The 20,736-nt window shown below is 38.9% G+C and overlaps 1 protein-coding gene across 3 annotated transcripts; it reads left to right on the top strand.

Moving 5' to 3' along the window:
- The first annotated feature begins 10,286 nt into the window (after nt 1-10,286).
- On the top strand, nt 10,287-20,251 carry LOC139977542 (sterile alpha motif domain-containing protein 3-like). Of its 3 annotated transcripts, none has more exons than XM_071986916.1 (4): nt 10,287-10,661; nt 15,363-16,176; nt 17,536-17,988; nt 18,257-20,251. In XM_071986916.1, the coding sequence occupies exons 2-4, from the start codon at nt 15,421-15,423 to the stop codon at nt 18,560-18,562; spliced, it is 1,515 nt and encodes a 504-aa protein (XP_071843017.1). In that variant the 5' UTR covers nt 10,287-10,661; nt 15,363-15,420; the 3' UTR covers nt 18,563-20,251. The 3 variants fall into 3 exon arrangements, with proteins under 3 accessions (XP_071843017.1, XP_071843018.1, XP_071843016.1); XM_071986917.1 differs by lacking the exon at nt 10,287-10,661 and adding an exon at nt 10,771-12,725; XM_071986915.1 differs by lacking the exon at nt 10,287-10,661 and having other exon boundaries at nt 13,793-16,176.
- The last annotated feature ends 485 nt before the right edge of the window (nt 20,252-20,736 follow it).

Here is a 20,736-nt window from a genome sequence, read left to right as displayed (position 1 = left end):
CGGTACCGTGATTGTCCGATACCGATTAATCGAATGTGCGATACCGATAAATCGAATGAGCGTTACCGATAAATCTAATGTGTAGTACCGATAAATCGAATGTGCGGTATCGATAAATAGAATTTGCGTCACCGATAAATCGAATGTGCGGTACCGATAAATCGATTGTGCCGTACCAATAAATCGAATGCGCGGTACCGATAAATCGATTATGCCAAACCGATAAATCGAATGTGCGGGACCGATAAATCGATTGTTCGGTGCGGTACCGATTAATCGAATGTGCGGTACCGATAAATCGAACGTGCGATAACAATTAATCGAATGTGCGATACCGATAAATCGAATGTGCGGTACCGATAAATCGATTGTACGGTAACGATAAATCGAATTTACGATAATGATAAATCGAATGTACGGTACCGAAAAATCGATTGTGCGGTACCGATAAATCGAATGTGCGGTACCGATGAATCGATTGTGCGGTACCGATAAATGGAATGTGCGATACCGAAAAATCGAATGTGCGGTGCCGATGAATCGAATGTGCGGGACCGATAAATCGAACGTGCGATACCGATAAATCGATTGTGCGGGACCGAAAAATAGAATGTGCGGTACCGATTAATCGATTATGCGATACCGATAAATCGAATGTGCGAGACCGATTAATCGATATTGCGGTAACGATAAATCGAATGTGTGATACCGATAAATCGAATGTGCGGTACCTATAAATCGAAATTGCAATACCGATAAATCGAATGTGCGATACCGATAAATCTAATGTGTAGTAACGATATATCGAATGTGCGGTATCGATAAATAGAATTTGCGATACCGATAAATCGAATGTGCGGTACCGAAAAATCGATTGTGCGGTACCAATAAATCGAATGTGCGGTACCGATAAATCGATAATGCGAAACCGATAAATCGAATGTGCGGGACCGATAAATCGAATATGCGGTACCGATAAATCGATTGTGCGGTGGGATACCGATAAATAGAATGTGCGATACCGATGAATCGAACGTGCGATAACGATTAATAGAAAATGCGATACCGATAAATCGAAAGTGCGGTACCGATAAATCGATTGTGCGGTACCGATAAATTGATGGTGCGGTACCGATCAATCGAAAGTGCGGTAACGATAATGCGAACGTGCGATACCGGTTAATCGAATGTGCGATACCGATAAATCGAATGTGCGGTACCGAAAAATAGAAAGTGCGGTACCGATAAATCGATTGTGCGGTACCGATAAATCGAAAGTGCGGTAACGATAATTCGAACGTGCGATACCGATAAATGGAATGTGCGATACCGAAAAATCGAATGTGCGGTGCCGATGAATCGAATGTGCGGGACCGATAAATCGAACGTGCGATACCGATAAATCGATTGTGCGGGACCGAAAAATAGAATGTGCGGTACCGATTAATCGATTATGCGATACCGATAAATCGAATGTGCGAGACCGATTAATCGATATTGCGGTAACGATAAATCGAATGTGCGGTACCGATAAATCGATTATGCGAAACCGATAAATCGAATGTGCGGGACCGATAAATCGAATATGCGGTACCGATAAATCGATTGTGCGGTGGGCTACCGATAAATAGAATGTGCGATACCGATGAATCGAACGTGCGATAACGATTAATAGAAAATGCGATACCGATAAATCGAATGTGCGGTACCGATAAATCGATTGTGCGGTATCGATAAATCGAATGTGCGATAACGATTAATCTATTCGCGATACCGATAAATCGAATTTGCGGTACCGATAAATCGAATGTGCGATACCGATAAATAGAATGTGCGATACCGATAAATCGAGTGTGCGGTACCGATAATTCGAATGATCGGTACCGATAAATCGATGGTGCGGTACCGATAAATCGAAAGTGCGGTACCGATAAATCGATTATGCGATACAGATAAATCGTATGTGCGGTATCGATAAATCGATTGTGCGGGACCGATAAATCGAATGTGCGGTACCGATATTTCGAACGTGCGATACCGGTTAATCGAATGTGCGATACCAATAAATCGAATGAGCGGTATCGATAAATCGAAAGTGCGGTACCGATAAATTGAGAGTGCGGGACCGATCAATCAAAAGTGCAGTACCGATAAATCGATTATGCGATACCGATAAATAGAATGGGCGGTAACGATAAATCGAAAGTGCGGTACCGTGATTGTCCGATACCGATTAATCGAATGTGTGATACCGATAAATCGAATGAGCGTTACCGATAAATCTAATGTGTAGTACCGATAAATCGAGTGTGCGGTATCGATAAATAGAATTTGCGATACCGATAAATCGAATGTGCGGTACCGATAATTCGATTGTGCGGGACCGATTAATCGAACGTGCGATGCCGATAAATAGATTTTGCGATAACGATTAATCTATTCGCGATACCGATAAATCGAATTTGCGGTACCGATAAATCGAATGTTCGATACCGATAAATAGAATGTGCGATACCGATAAATCGAGTGTGCGGTACCGATAATTCGAATGAGCGGTACCGATAAATCGATGGTGCGGTACCGATAAATCGAATGTGCGGTACCGATAAATCGATTATGCGGTACCGATAAATCGATTGTGCGGTACCGATAAATTGATGGTGCGGTACCGATCAATCGAAAGTGCGGTAACGATAATGCGAACGTGCGATACCGGTTAATCGAATGTGCGATACCGATAAATCGAATGTGCGGTACCGAAAAATAGAAAGTGCGGTACCGATAAATCGATTGTGCGGTACCGATAAATCGAAAGTGCGGTAACGATAATTCGAACGTGCGATACCGGTTAATCGAATGTGCGATACCGATAAATCGAATGTGCGGTACCGATAAATCGAAAGTGCGGTACCGATGAAATCGATTATGCGGGACCGATAAATCGAATGTGCGGTACCGATAAATTGATTATGCGATACCGATAAATCAAATGTAAGGTACCGATAAATCGAAAGTGCGGTACCGATAATTCGATTGTGCGGGACCGATAAATCGAATTTAGGGTACCGATAAATCGAATTTACGATACATATGAAAAGAATGTGCGATACAAATAAATCGAATTTACGATACCGATAAATCGATGTACGGTACCGATAAATCGATGGTGCGGTACCGATAATTCGATAGTGCGGGACCGATAAATCGATTATGCGATACCGATAAATCAAATATAAGGTACCAATAAATCGAAAGTGCGGTACCGATAAATAGATTGTGCGATACAGATAAATCGTATGTGCGGTATCGATAAATCGATTGTGCGGGACCGATAAATCGAATGTGCGGTACCGATATTTCGAACGTGCGATACCGGTTAATCGAATGTGCGATACCAATAAATCGAATGAGCGGTATCGATAAATCGAAAGTGCGGTACCGATAAATTGAGAGTGCGGGACCGATCAATCAAAAGTGCAGTACCGATAAATCGATTATGCGATACCGATAAATAGAATGGGCGGTAACGATAAATCGAAAGTGCGGTACCGTGATTGTCCGATACCGATTAATCGAATGTGTGATACCGATAAATCGAATGAGCGTTACCGATAAATCTAATGTGCGATACCGATAAATCGAATGTGCGATACCGATAAATCGAAAGTGCGGTACCGATCAATCGAATTTGCGTTACCGATAAATCGATTGTGCGGGACCGATAAATCGAACGTGCGATACCGATTAATCGAACGTGCGATACCGATTAATGGAATTTGCGGTACCGATAAATCGATTGTGCTGTACCGATAAATCGAATGTTCGATACCGATAAATCGAATGTGAGATACCGATAAATCGATGTACGGTACCGATAAATCGATGGTGCGGTACCGATAATTCGATAGTGCGGGACCGATAAATCGATTATGCGATACCGATAAATCAAATATAAGGTACCAATAAATCGAAAGTGCGGTACCGATAAATAGATTGTGCGATACAGATAAATCGTATGTGCGGTATCGATAAATCGATTGTGCGGGACCGATAAATCGAATGTGCGGTACCGATATTTCGAACGTGCGATACCGGTTAATCGAATGTGCGATACCAATAAATCGAATGAGCGGTATCGATAAATCGAAAGTGCGGTACCGATAAATTGAGAGTGCGGGACCGATCAATCAAAAGTGCAGTACCGATAAATCGATTATGCGATACCGATAAATAGAATGGGCGGTAACGATAAATCGAAAGTGCGGTACCGTGATTGTCCGATACCGATTAATCGAATGTGTGATACCGATAAATCGAATGAGCGTTACCGATAAATCTAATGTCTAGTACCGATAAATCGAATGTGCGGTATCGATAAATAGAATGTGCGATACCGATCAATGAAATTTGCGGTACCGATAAATCGAACGTGCGATACCGGGTAATCGAATGTGCGATACCGATAAATCGAATGTGCGATACCGATAAATCGAAAGTGCGGTACCGATCAATCGAATTTGCGTTACCGATAAATCGATTGTGCGGGACCGATAAATCGAACGTGCGATACCGATTAATCGAACGTGCGATACCGATAAATGGAATTTGCGGTACCGATAAATCGATTGTGCTGTACCGATAAATCGAATGTGCGATACCGATTTATCGAATGTGAGATACCGATAAATCGAATGTGCTGGACCGATAAATCGATTGTGTTATACCGATGAATCGAATGTGCGGTACCGATAAATCGAATGTGCGATACCGATAAATCGATTGTGTTATACCGATGAATCGATTTTGCGGTACCGATTAATCAAATGTGCGATACGGATAAATCGAATGTGCTGTACCCATAAATCGGATGTGCGGGAGAGATAAATCGAATTTGCGATACCGATCAATCGATAGTGCGATACCAATAAACCGAATGTGCGGTACCGATAAATCGAATGTGCGATACTGATTAATCGAATGTGAGGTACCGATTAATCGAATGTGCGGTACCGATAAATCGAATGGGCGATACTGATTAATCGATTGTGCGGTACCGATAAATCGATTTTCGGTACCTATTAATCGAACGTGCGAAACCGATGAATTGATTGTGCGATACCAATTAATCAAATGTGCGATACCGATAAATCGAATGTGCTGTACTCATAAATCGATAGTGCGGAACCGATAAATCGAAATAGCGGTACCAATAAATCGAACCTACGATACCGATGAATGGATGTGCGGTACCGATAAATCGATTGTGTTATACCGATGAATCGAAGGTGCGGTACCGATTAATCAAATGTGCGATACCGATAAATCGATTGTGTTATACCGATGAATCTAATGTGTGGTACCGATTAATCGAATATGCGATACCGATAAACCGATTGTGTTATACCGATCAATAGAATGTGCGGTACCGATAAATCGCATGTGTAGTACCGATAAATCGAATGTGCGTTACCGATAAATAGAATGTGTAGTACCGATAAATAGAATGTGCGATACCGATAAATCGATTGTGTTATACCGATGAATCGAAGGTGCGGTACCGATTAATCAAATGTGCGATACCGATAAATCGATTGTGTTATACCGATGAATCTAATGTGTGGTACCGATTAATCGAATATGCGATACCGATAAACCGATTGTGTTATACCGATCAATAGAATGTGCGGTACCGATAAATCGCATGTGTAGTACCGATAAATCGATTGTGTTATACCGATGAATCTAATGTGTGGTACCGATTAATCGAATATGCGATACCGATAAACCGATTGTGTTATACCGATCAATAGAATGTGCGGTACCGATAAATCGCATGTGTAGTACCGATAAATCGAATGTGCGTTACCGATAAATAGAATGTGTAGTACCGATAAATAGAATGTGCGGTACCGATAAATAGAAAATGCTGTACCGATGAATCGAATGTGCGGTACCGATAAATCAAAAGTGCTGTACCGAAAAATCGAACGTGCGATACCGATAAATGGAATTTGCGGTACCGATAAATCGATTGTGCGTTACCGATCAATCGCATGTGTAGTACCGATAAATCGAATGTGCAGGACCGATAAATCGATTGTTCGGGACCGATGAATCGAATGTGCGGTACCGATAAATCAAAAGTGCTGTACCGAAAAATCGAACGTGCGATACCGATAAATGGAATTTGCGGTACCGATAAATCGATTGTGCGGTACCGATCAATCGCATGTGTAGTACCGATAAATCGAATGTGCAGGACCGATAAATCGAATTTGCGGTAGCCATTAATCGAAAGTGCGGTATCGTTATATCGAATGTGCGGTACTGATAAATCGATTGTGCGGTACCGATAGATCTATTGTGCGGTACCGATAAATCGAATGTGCGATACCGATAAATCGAATTTGCGATACCGATAAATCGAATTTACGAAACCGATTAATCGAATGTGCGGTACTGATAAACCGATTGTACGGTACCGATAATCGATTATGCGGTACCGATCAATCGAAAGTGCGGTACCGACTTATCGAATGTGCGATACCGATAAAGGGAAAAGGTGGTACCGATAAATCAAACGTCCGATACCGATTAATCGAATGTGCGATACCTTTAAATCGTTTGTGCGGTACCGATAAATAGAATGTGCGATACCGATAAACCGAATTTTCGGTACCGATAAATCGATTGTGCGGTTCCTATTAATCAAAAGTGCGGGACCGAAATATCGAACGTGCGATACCGACTAATCGAATGTGCGGTACCGATAAATAGAAAGTGCTGTACCGATGAATCGATTGTGCGGGACCGATAAGTCGAATCTGCGATACCGATTAATAGATTCGCGAAACCGATAAATAGAATTTACGAAACTGATGAATCGAATGTGCGGTACTGATAAATCGAATGTGCGGTACCGATAAATCGATTATACGGTACCGATAGATTGATTATACAGCACCGATAAATCGAATTTGCGGTACCGATAAATCGAATTTACGATACCTATGAAAAGAATGTGCGATACCGATAAATCGAATGTGCTGTAACGATAAATCGATTGTGCGGGACCGATAAATCGAAAATGCGTTACCGATATATCGAATGTGCGTTACCGATAAATCGAATGTACGGTACCGATAAATCGATGGTGCGATACCGATCAATCGAAAGTGCGGTACCGATAAATCGAATGTGCGATACCTGTTAATCGAATGTGCTGTAATGATTTATCGAATGTGCGATACCGATAATTCGAACGTGCGATACCGATATATCAAATGTGCGGTACCGATAAATCGAATGTGCGGTACCGATAAATCGAATGTGCGATACCGATAAGTCGAAAATGCAATACCGATAAATAGAATTTACGATACCAACAAATCAAATGCGGTACCGATAAAACGAATGTGTGATACCGATAAATCGAATTTACGAAACCGATTAATCGAATGTGCGGTACTGATAAATCGAATGTGCGGTACCGATAACTCGAATTTACGATACCTATGAAAAGAATGTGCGATACTGATAAATCGAATGTGCGGTACCGATTAATCGAACGTGCGATACCGATAAATAGAATTTACAATACCAACAAATCAAATGCGGTACCGATAATTCGAATGTGCGATACCGATCAATCGAATGTGCGATTCCGATAAATCGAAATTATGATAGCGGTATATAGAATATGCGGTACCGATAATTCGATTCTTTGGTACCGGTTTATCAAATGTGCGATACCGATAAATCGATTATGCGGTACCGATAAATAGAAATTGCGGTACCGATAAATCGATTGTACGGTACCGATAAATCGAACGTGCGATACCGATTAATCGAAAGTGCGGTACCGATAAATCGAATGTGCGATACCTGTTAATCGAAAGCGCGGTACCGATAAATCGATTGTGCGGGACCGATAAATCGAATGTGCGTTACCGATAAATCGATTGTGCGGTACCGATAATCCGAATGTGCGTTACCGATAAGTCGATGGTGTAGTACCGATAAATTGAATGTGTGATACCGATATGTCGAATTTGGGATACCGATTAATCGAATGTGCGATACCAATTAATCGAATGTGCGATGCCGATAAATAGATTGTGCTGGACCGATAAATCGAATGTGCGGTACCGATGAATCGAATGTGCGGTACCGATAAATCGAAAGTGCGGTACCGATAAAAGGATTGTGCTGGACCGATAAATCGAATGTGCGTTACCGATAAATCGAATGTGCGATACCGATTAATACAATGTGCGACACCGATAAGTCGAATTTAGTCTACCGATAAATCGAATTTACGGTACCGATAAATAGAATTTACGATACCGGTTAATGGAATGTACGGTACCGATAAATCGAATGTGCGATACCGATTAATAGAATGTGCGACACAGATAAATCGAATTTTGTCTACCGATAAATCGAATGTACGGTAACGATAAATCGAACGTGCGATACCGATTAATGGAATGAGCGAAACCCATTATTCGAATGTGATGTACCGATAAATCGAATGTGCGCTACCGATAAGTCGAATGTGCGATACCGATAAATCGAATGTTCGATACCGATAAATCGATTTTACGATACCGATAAATCGAATGTGCGGTACTGATGAATCGAATGTGCGGTACCGATAAATCGAAAGTCCGGTACCGATAAATCGAACGTGCGATACCGACTAATAGAATGTGCAATACCAATAAATCGAAAATGCGGTACCTATAAATCGAACGTCCGATACCGATTAATCGAATGTTCGATACGGATAACTCGAATGTGCGTTACCGATAAGTCGATGGTGCAGTACCGATCAATCGAATGTGCGATTCCCATAAATCGAATGTGCGATACCATTCAATCGAATGTGCGGTACCGATAATTCGAATGTGCGATACCGATAAATCGAATGTGCGATTCCGATAAATCGAATTTATGATAGCGATAGATAGAATGTGCGGTACCGATAAGTCGATTCTGCGGTACCGGTTAAACGAATGTGCGATACCGATAAATCGAATATGCGGTACCGATAAATAGAAAGCGCGGTATGGATAAATCGATTGTGCGGGACTGATAAATCGAATGTGCGTTACCGATAAATCTATTGTGCGGTACCGATAATTCGAATGTGCGATACCGATAAATCGAATGTGCGATACCGATAAATCGAATGAGCTTTACCTATAAATCGAATGTGTAGTACCGATAAATCGAATGTGCGATACCGATAAATCGAATGTGCGTCACCGATAAGTCGATTGTGCGGTTCCGATAAATCAAACGTCCGATACCGATTAATCGAATGTGCGTCACCGATAAGTCGATTGTGCGGTTCCGATAAATCAAACGTCCGATACCGATTAATCGAATATGCGGTACCGATAAATAGAAAGCGCGGTATGGATAAATCGATTGTGCGGGACTGATAAATCGAATGTGCGTTACCGATAAATCTATTGTGCGGTACCGATAATTCGAATGTGCGATACCGATAAATCGAATGTGCGATACCGATAAATCGAATGAGCTTTACCTATAAATCGAATGTGTAGTACCGATAAATCGAATGTGCGATACCGATAAATCGAATGTGCGTCACCGATAAGTCGATTGTGCGGTTCCGATAAATCAAACGTCCGATACCGATTAATCGAATGTGCGATACCGATAAATCGAATGTGCGGTAAGGATAAGTCGAATGTGCGGTACCGTTAAATCGAATTTGCGGTACCGATAAATCGATCGTGCGATACCGATAAGTCGAATTTGGGATACCGATCAATCGAATGTGCGATAACGATTAATCGAATGTGCGATACCGATAAATCGAATGTGCGCTAAGGATAGGTCGAATGTGCGGTACCGTTAAATCGAATGTGCGATACCGATAAATCGATCGTGCGATACCGATAAGTCGAATTTGGGATACCGATCAATCGAATGTGCGATAACGATTAATCGAATGTGCGATACCGATAAATGGAAAGTGCCGTACCGATAAATCGATTGTGCGGTACCGATAGATCGGATGTGCGATACGAATAAATCGAATGTGCGTTACCGATAAATCGAATGTGCGGTACCGATAAATCGATTGTGCGGCACCGATCAATCGAATGTTTGATACCGATTAATCAAACGTGCGATACCGATTAATCGAATGTGCGGTACCTATAAATAGAAATGTGCGGTACCGATAAATAGAATTAACGATACCGATAAATCGAATGTACGGTACCGATAAATCGATTGTGTGGTACACTGTAAAAAAAAATGGGAAACATTACACCCAAAATGTGAGGAATCCTGGTTTCCCGGTGTGGGTTACTTTGATGTTACACCCGAAAGAGCGTTAAGGTAATATCTTCTGTCGATGACCCAAATGAAGGGAAACCGAGAGGTCCAATGATGGTGATTCTTATATTCTCTTCACGAAACGTCATCACAACAACGATTCTCGAGCAATGACACGGCTTCTAACATAACACACTAGCTCCGCCCCTTTGTTAATATTTCTTGCTTTGCGCGCGGGGGAATTAACAGACTGCACGTTGAAGTCATATACGTACGTACGTATACCGTACCGAAATGTACGTAGACTATTGACGTGACGATGTACAAGAAGCTTGCACGAAAAGGTAAGATCATTTGAATCTTTAATAATTTACCCTAAAAATGAAATCGTAGTTAAAATTCTGAACTGTCAACACATTGAAATGTGGTGTCATACATGGTTGTGGTAAATCTTGTTTAGTAAGCCGATTTATCACAAACTTGCCACTGAGAGATGCGATCAATTGCAAATCGACTAAACTATTAATGTCAACGTTAGGCTAGCCAGGCTATGCCTAAGCTAACTAAGGCAAGTGATAATTGCTACTAGCCTAGCCTGAGTTAGCTTAGGCCTAGCCTAATTGTTAAGACAGGTGCATTCTCCAATAAGGCTAAAAATTAAAAAAAAAACAAACATGGTGCCTAGCCTAGGCCGACTCATTTACTTTGTGGTCAACTAAGGATTGTGGGCTTTGGTCTAGGCTAATTAGGCCCCCTAGGCTATAGTATTAATATTAGCCTAGGCCTATAAGTAATAATACTCGAGAGTATTAATGTCAACATTAGGCTAGCAAACTAGGCCAGCCTAGCATAAATACTACTAATTGATAATGATAATGTTGGAGATATGTTAGCCTATCACATTGTTCAGGTTATGTGTAATAATTTGTTAGGGTTTATCAAACATGGGAAGACTAGGACTAGGCTGCTAGGCCTAAGTTAGGCATTGTAATGCCAAATATTTTTTTTTAATTGTTTAGCGTCTCCGCTTGCTTCCTTTTTGGAGGCCGTCAGTTTTTTTTCTCCAAAAACGACAAAATTCTAACTGATAAGTGTTAGGCCTAGCTTAACTTTTGTTTGGAAAAATATATGGCTCACCCTAGCCTAAACCATGTGATAGGCCCATAATTTAATGAATATCTAATTTGTTGTTTTCAAGGTTAAACTCGAGACAGGTATGCTAATTGCTAAATGGGAAATACACATTGTAGCTGTATTAGTACTGTTTTACAAAGTGGCTATTCTTACGACTAGTCGCGTAAAAATAATTCCCTTTTGCGCATGCGCAGTTGCTATTTTTACGACTAGGAGTACTATTTTTACAACCAGGAGAAACAATAATTTCCGGTTAGGTTTAGGGTTAGGGTTGGATTGAGAGTTAGAGTTAGGGTTACCCCTACGACATGCACAGTTGCTTTATTTACTTTGAATTCGCATGAATAAATAATACATATACTTTTTAATTTGTAGAAAGGTTAATTACTTAATGATTTAATTTACTAGGTTGAGTTCTGGGACAGGTGGTAAAGTTCTGGTACTTAGCCGACAGGTACTGGAACAAAAAATCCCAGATATTCAATGTCAGTTTAAAGAGAGAGCAGGACTAAAACTTGAAAGGTTTTGTTTGTAAATAGTAGGAAATGTAATGGTCATGTTATGAATCATGATAGAAATTTATTTCAATATCCCTAAAAAAAATTACAACCAAAAATAATTAAGTCTGGCAGCCATTAAAAAAATGGCCCTCCTTTCTTGTTTCATGTTTTTTTTGGGGGGGGGGGGCTAAAGTCAAGCCATATTTTTAATCCTATTACAAATTCCAATTGTTAATTAGTAAATTTTATAAAATTGTGTTGGTGTTTGAAAAAGCATATGCTCAACCCGTTAAATGGCCTCGGCTAGTGGCTTTTATTGCAGAATACCCTGCACCTGTACAGTAAAGGTACCCAGCCTCGCTGGTGCCGTTGTCTTAATATGTATGTAAAGGCTACTACAGAACATAATGTACACTACAGTAGCATATCTACTACAGGGTTGTCAGATATTTACTAACGTCATCATTCCATATATTTGTTCGTTCTCAAAATAAAATCACATTGACTTCAGCGTTGACAAAAAAAAATCAAAGGCCTCAGGGTTGCCAAAAAAAAAAACCAATGCTAAACAAATAATTGTATCTATGCGCAATTCAGTATTAAAATACTTAAATTTTATCACTGTAGTACAATTGTACAATTTATTTGAGTGAATAACAGTGCAGGTATATATTTTGTTAGGTAAATTTGAAGCCAATGTCTTGTAATACTGGTGCAATCATTGATATGACCCTATTATTCTTTTTATCACTCTTTTCAGATATTTTCATTCGTGTAAGTCATGCTCTATACCTGTTCCCTTTGTGGGTATTTTCAAAGTGGAAAATTGTGCAAACTTGTATCACATATCTCTCAAAATCATAGCTTGGATGATCAGTTTTTTATAACATGTGGACTTGAAAGTTGTCCACAAAGCTTTAGAAATTTTGCATCATACAAATCCCACCTTTATCGTAAACATCGAGAACACTTTGTTACTATTTCAGGTGCTGAATCAACTTTCCAATGTCCTGTCTGTAAATTGAAAATAGGGTCTCCTAAACAAGCAATAAAACACCTGAAGATTCACCTTACCAATACTAATGACTTTCAATGTCCATACAAAGACTGTAATTCAGTGCAACGTTTACATAGTTCTTTGCGTACACATGTTAGTAGATATCACAGATATGATAACGAATTAAAGGAAACATGGTCTGTTAATGATGTGGAACCTGCATATGATATCGATGATGATCATGACCAAGCTCAAGTTTTGGAAAACCCTAAAGAAAAATACACAGATACATTAGCTCTTCTTTTATTGAAATTGGAAGTAGTGGATCTTGTTCCAGCAGCAACAATTCAAAAGATTTTAGCTGCACTCTCAGAACTATTTCAGGTTTCAAATAACCTTACTACTGACTTAGTAAGAGGCATATTTCAAGAAACTGTTGATCTTGATATAGAGGTTGTTGAAAATATATGTAAAACAGTCGATGAGCAATGTGTATTTTTAGAAGCATATGAACAGTTAAAGAGTGATTATAAACGAAAAACATATTACAAAAACAGATTCCAGTTTGTGGAACCAATTCCCTTTAATCTAGGTCGAAATACAAACAATAATTTACGTTCCTTTTTCTACATTCCTTTGCTAAGAACAATAACAAACCTTTTGGATGTGGATGACAATCTTGCCAAAATTCTTAACCCTGAAACCTCGAAATTACCACATGTATTGACAGGATACACAGATGGTAGACTTTTTAAAAATTCCCAAATAGTTGGCCCATGGATTAGAATCATACTTTATTTTGATGAGTTTGAGGTAGTTAATCCTATAGGTGCACATAGGGGAAATATAAAATGTCTGCAATTTATTTCTCAATTGATAATTTTGGTTTGCAAGAAAATAGTGGATGCGATTCGATTTCTTGTTACTACTATGTCCTTCAAAGGATTGTACACATGAAAATTTACCTAACCTAATTGGTCAATTGCGTGAAGACTTGAATGTTCTAGAAAACGAGGGGATTAATGTTGGTAACCACACTCTTAACGGCTCACTAATTTTCATTGCAGGGGACAATTTAGGATCCCATTTTTTGGGTGGATTCTATGAAAGTTTTGGTCCACACATTCAAAGACCCGTGCAGATTTTGCTTGTGTAGGAATGAAACAATGCAAGAACAATTTGATTCTTCTGAATTTACATCTAGGACTGAGGAAAACTACAATAGACATATTGGGCTAATTCAAGGTGACCCCTCTTTGGCAAATCAGTATGGTCTCAAAGCTGATTCTCCTTTGAACATGCTGCCATCATTTCATGTTACATCAGGCCTACCAGCGGACTGCATGCATGATATTCTGGAGGGTGTTGTACCTTATAAAATTGGTCTTTGTCTAACAGCACTATGCCAAGCAGGATATTTCACAACAGAATACATTAATAGGAGAATAGCATCTTTTTCTTATGGTTGTTTAGATGGTAGGAATAAACCAGTTGAGTTTCGTATTGTTGGGAGGGTCATCAATGTCAAACAAAATGCATCAAGAAATTGGTGTCTGATTCGGCTACTGCCTTTAATAATTGGACACCTTATTCCTGTAGGAAATTGTTTTTGGGAACTTATACTCAATCTGAAACAATGTGTAGATATAATCTTAGCTCCAGTGGTCACAAATGATGTTGCTGTTGGTCTTGGTCACTTAGTACAAGAAAACCTTCAAATGTTCAAACACTTATTTCCAAATAGCAGGATAAAACCCAAACAACATTTTATGCTGCACTACCCAGAACACATCTTAAACTTTGGACCATTAAGGTCAACATGGACCATGCGATTTGAAGCAAAACATCTCTATATGAAACGAGTTTTGCAGTCGGCAAAAAATTTCAAAAACCCATGCAAAACTCTCGCTATAAAACATGAGTTCAGAATGGCCTGCTTATCAAACGGGGTATATCATTAAGCAAATGTGTCTTTGATATTCCAGAAAGTAATCCAGTTGAAGTACATTCTTTCACTGAAGAAGTAGCAAATCAACTACATGCACTTGGAATTACATCAGAAGTCGTACATTGTTGCCAGCATGTTTCTGTAAAGAGTGTAACATACAAAATTGGAATGTTTGTAATTATTGGATTTGAAAATGAGGAACCTATCTTTGGATGTATATCTGAAATTATAGTACACAACAATTCTGTTATTTTCATAAGCACCGTACAAAAATCTGAGTTTTGTTTGCACCTTTCCTCGTATTTGGTCCAGCCAACACAGACTAAATCTGTCAAAATGCAAACAGATATTGCATCATTTTATCCACTTACAATGTACAAGGTTTCTGACCATTCCTATGTAGTTTTCAAGTACTTTGTTCCTGATGTAAATGAGTAATGTTTTTTCTTGCCTCTCCCATTTTCAGAATAACAGAACTGACAGCTTCCATCATACACTGTACACTAACATTTAATTTATCCAACATGGAAAAGGAATTTCTAGTAAAGTTTAAGGAACACCAAAAGATAATCACCATAAAAGAGACAGATGACATTGTTAAAATAATTCAGGAAACATTTGAGATAGAGCAGACAGAAATGATTTTACAGAATTACGATAAAGAATGGGATGATTGGATCGATGTTTCTAACTTTGGTCAAATACCTAACAGAACTGTTTTGAGGTGCATCATTCCAAAAGCCCTCTCTACTGTAACTACACTGGAGACCACTGTAAATCCAACACCTGAACCACCTGATAATGATTCTTTAAACGACACTGACACAACTGAAATTCTAGAATCAGATGATTCTTCAACAGGTTCAGAAGAACTAATTGTTGGTTCGACCCTTTCCAGTCTTAAAGGAAAGTGGCCAGATAAATTTGTTATTCCTGAAAAAAGGTTTTCTGGTAATTTAAAAGTGGCATTAAATACTCAGAAAACTCTCCTTTGGAGTCAAAAAAGGGAACTGATGGATGTGATTGCAAATGAACTAATAAAGTATACAGATAGTCCAAGCAAAGTACAACGAAAACAAATTGCTCTAGAGCTGATTACCAAATACAAACACCTAAAAGAGGTATTAGGTAGTGGCACGGATGGATGGGAAGAAAGAATAAGGGATAAAATGAAGAATGTGAGGAGACTTGGGAGAGCCAAGGATGCGAGCAGCCCATCATCTAGTGGTGCAAGGAAGCGAAGCATCGCACAAAGTTCTTTAGCAACACAGAACCAAAAAGTAAGTAAAAACATATAATTTTTGCAGAGGTGTAGATGATAATCTGTAATTCTGGATCACAATCATCACACTAAATCTGGAAAGTCAGGAAATAATTAATCTGGTATTGCATAACAAAATGCTACACAAGTAAGACAAATTGCTATGCAATTTAAAAAAATGTATAGCAGTTTTTGCATATAGTCTATGAGGTATTTCTACAGAATAGTTTGTAAGTTAAAAAACTGCTACACAATATTTACACTAAATTATTCCCTGTGGACAGTTGCCCAAAAACAAGTCTTGTGTTGCCAGGCAGGTAATAAATGGACAAAGGATTGGAAGTGGGCAGCACACACTGCTTGTGGGCATTCATCCCCCGTCTCTTTTGCTCTTGATCCTGCTTTTAATGTCCAGACGATTAAGCAGACTACTGCCTGGACAGCAGTTTCCTCCCCAGTGCAAACTCCAGGTACTCATCAAAGCTGAATGGGCTAGGGCCCACCCAGGCCAGCCAAACTGGTGAGCGATTCAGAGGTTAGAGTTCCTGACTAATGGAACTCCTCTGATAACTTGGGCCACGTAGCTTGTTGATTTAATTCTTCTCGCCCAAAGCCCATCTTTCGGAGCGAACCCAGGACCACTGGGTTCCGAACCCAATAAATACCCTACCGCTTGGGCTAAGTTGTCTTGACAATGAATGGAGGCTCCATTATTTTCTTCCCGAGCAGCCCTTACAATTTCATAAAGGTTCTTATATTGTCTCGATATATTGTTGACAGAGAAAAGGTAATTATTTCCTGCAAACTGCATTGTTTGGGCATCACCATTTGTAAAATTATCAGTCTCACAGATATTTTTGTGATGTCTGACATAGTGTCACATGTACCAGTTTATCTCAGAGTAGGTAATAAGCGAGGGCTGAGGGCGACTAGCCCCCATAGCCCCAAAAAATTGTCAAATGTCAATATCAAACTTGGCAACCATCCTGTATGTCTGATTTATTTAAACCTGTATTGGGATATATTTTTAGTAAATCAACAGGTGCCAAACACTGAAACCTGGTATTGAGTTAACAATGCAGTGTTTTTTGCCTAGTTAGATGTGGCAGCATGAAACAAGTAATAAATTAATGGTCGTACCAGACTGAAACTGCACTTCAAAGAGGCAAGTAAATCACAAAACCTTGGTTTTCTGGTTATATTTGCATTTGCATTCTCATTCAGATTCATTTGTTATCCTCTGTCAAAACTGACCCAGTTATTCACTGACCCAGTAGCTCAACAGTGTTGGCAGCTTAGTTTTATGCCATATGGTAGTGAGTACAATGTTCAGTATTACCAAATAAAAACCTTTTGTTTTCACTTTTTGTATGATCAGGCAAAACGAGGAGAGGTCAACTGGAGTCCAATCATTCCTGATGGAGAAGACGACAAAACCCTTAAAGAACATACAGAGGTTATGGAGAAGGAATTTAAAAAAAACACTCCAAACGTTGATCTAATCAAAGAACGAATGGAAATAACTTATGCTCAAAGGCGTAAATTAATTAACTCCAAACCACTTATTATTGAAGTTCAAGAGAATTACCCTGCATTGTTTTCGCCATGCGAAATTGGCAATGAATTCAAACGTGTAACAGATACAGAACTTCACAAAACCTTTGAAAGCTCTTTAAGCAAGGCTGCAAGTAAAATCTTATCAGAAGTAAAACTAAAGCCACAACTTTTGCCAATAGTGATGAAGCACCTGCAAATTGAGGACAAGACTGTTGCTGCACTTTTAGTCCTTCCAGTTGTCTTCGGAAACGAGAGTTTCTTCAAACTCTACGAGGTAAGTGATCAACAAAATCATTGCAATCTCTAATTTCTAGACTTGTTGAGAAGTTGCAAGGAACTAACGCACTCATGTTGGCTTGTTACAATCTAAGGACAAAACATTCAAAATAGTATCTTAGGCAACGTTTCTGCCAGAAAATTTGAAGGGGGGAGAGGGGGGGGGGGATGAAGCCGATAATCCTGCTAACATTTTCCTATCCCCAGCTCTGATAAACAAACTCACTGAGTGTTTATAACTTGTGGTTTTGCTTTTCTATTCGCAGGAAGAGACATCTCGAGATTATGTTGTGGACGCAGCGGAAAATGCGGATCCATTTGTTGCAGTTATTGGGGACATAATGAAGCCAAAGTGCTGTTATATCGTTGTTGAAAAACACATTGTATTTGACACTGCAAATATTATTTCTGCGGCCAGCTTTTTGTTCGGACTCCTGTACGCCTGCAACATTCACTACACCACGACTACGCTTGAAACATACACCTTCATTCAGAAATTCTGTATGAAATTGAGTGACAAACTGAAGACCCCAAGGAGAGTAAGGACATTTGTTGAAAAGATTAGAGAGTGAGTTGGTCTTTCTTTATCATGACTGGAGTACTAGTGTGCTACTGTACTGTCGTACTATACTGTCTCAGCAATTCAGAAATTCTGCATGAAACTGAGTGACAAACTGAAGACCCCATGGAGAGTAAGGACATTTGATGAGAAGATAAGAGATTAGTGAATTAGTCTTTCATCATGACTGGAGTTCTTGTGTGCTACCTTACTACTGTACTATACTGTAGCAGCATCTTTCTTGTGTGATACTGTACGTCTCAATGCAAACTTAGTATCAAATGACATGTGCTATAGCCTCCTGGTTGTTGACTGACTGTCTTCCTATCCAAATAACATCACAAAATACTTTTCAATAAATCAGCATGATTCCTAAACAATTCTACAGTATAGAGTGGAGTTTTATTAATGTGACAAATGAGTTTTGTATGCACATTACAATAAGTATTCTGGTGACCTGTGATATTCATTTTTAATCGTTCAGTTTATATTGATTGGGACGGCTTTATTTAAATTAATAAATGTTTGCATGCACGTCGTTGGTATAAAAAAGCTTTATCAATCCTTATCATTTGTTGCCATAGGTAAATCAAATCTATGGCAGATTCATGTATGTGCCTGAGTATACGTATAATGTCATATCTATCGAATCCATGATTAACCCTAATCATGCTGAATTTTGTTAGAGGGCAGGCTCCATGTTGGCTTCAATAGAGCTCTGCAGGAGCAGCCACGTGGGTTCGACCAAAAGGGGAAAAAACAGTCGTTCTAGCCTACCGCTACCATAATCTAGAATTTAAGCTAGGAATGCAAATGGGGGGGCACTCATTCGACATTGATATAGCGTTTAAAAAACATGTCGCCTACAGCAAGATAATGGTTTAAGCAAATCAGAATGTTATTTTCCTCATCAGTTTTCCTAAACCTAATTAGTTGTGTTACGTATTTACATTTTACTTGACAAAGATTTATCACTATACTTGCGGCACATTGCGTTTTGGCAATTTTGCAACTAATTTATAACAGACCATCATCTGATAGCTTATAGTAGAATATATTTATTTCTTACTCTGGCAATTTTACCCAATTTTAAGGATTAATTGCATGCATAAATAACATGCAAAACAAACTTGCTGTTCCAACCTTTTACATGTTAGGGCCCGGATTATGTCACAATCTTACAGCGTTTTGTGTGATTGTGCTTACCAGACATTTAATGTGAGTGATTAAATTAAACATTTTTGGAAATATGTAAAATTATCACGTTTTCCTGACAAGACGAGGTTCTAAGAAAAACGCAATGTGCCACTATAAACATATATTGAAAAAATGGTCTTTCATGTAATAGGACGAAATATTGGGCGACAAAGTGATGATTAAATATAAATAAAAACTTAGGACTACTTTTGTTGTAACAAGACAACTTTTGCTGCAAATCAGAAACTTTGTTAAATTCTTAATCAGTTATTATTCAACCTGTTTTTACATTTTACTAACTATTGACAACTTGATTGTTCATAATAAAGATCCTAATCTTTCACAGCAAGTCTACCAGAAATTGACTTAACTGGTCAGCTTAATTGATGTATTGTATGGCACTTTAGGCCATTATTACAGAATTATATATAGAATTATCCATCCCGGGATGTAAAATTCTCTTGTGGGCGAGAAAAATGGATCTTTCAAAATAATGTAATAAATAATTTTAATTTATGTTGGTCGGGGGGGGGGGGTTAATTACAAGTTCATTATTTGTATCAATTTATTACATTACAAGTAACTCCTGTCAAATTTAGTATTTAATGTAGAGGAGAGGGGTAGGGGACAGGCGCACACTCCGAAACCACAGTCTATTTATAATCTTTAAATGGTCTTTAAAAGGATTACACACATGCATGTGTAAGGGATTTACACAGTACAGCATATGCCCATGGCTATTTGTGTTTTTTATTCCTAGCACATGGTCCCATTGGTTGAGGTCAAAGGTCATCAAAATATTAAATGTATGATATTGTTATTGCTCTTCTCTAACTGGTGACTAGTTAAAAGTTACAATCTATTTCACATATCTTGATCAGGTAGTAACATGTAATATTTCACTTGCATATTATTAATATTTCGACTATAAGTTCCTAACATTTCATGCTCAAGGCCTAACCCACTATATATTTAAGAACGACAAATTGA

The sequence above is a fragment of the Apostichopus japonicus genome, chromosome 12 (genome assembly GCF_037975245.1).
Source record: "Apostichopus japonicus isolate 1M-3 chromosome 12, ASM3797524v1, whole genome shotgun sequence".
Lineage (NCBI taxonomy): Eukaryota > Metazoa > Echinodermata > Holothuroidea > Aspidochirotida > Stichopodidae > Apostichopus > Apostichopus japonicus.
The sequence above is the reverse complement of the archived record's forward strand: the minus strand, read 5'-3'. Positions and strand labels throughout refer to the sequence as shown.

What these genes read in the sequence shown, in the direction of transcription:
- LOC139977542 (XM_071986915.1), top strand. Translation starts at nt 15,334, where the DNA reads ATGTTTTTTCTTGCCTCTCCCATTTTCAGAATAACAGAACTGACAGCT. An exon ending in TAGCAACACAGAACCAAAAA is followed by an intron (nt 16,177 to 17,535) that starts GTAAGTAAAAAC and finishes TTGTATGATCAG; the next exon opens with GCAAAACGAGGAGAGGTCAA. An exon ending in GTTTCTTCAAACTCTACGAG is followed by an intron (nt 17,989 to 18,256) that starts GTAAGTGATCAA and finishes TTCTATTCGCAG; the next exon opens with GAAGAGACATCTCGAGATTA.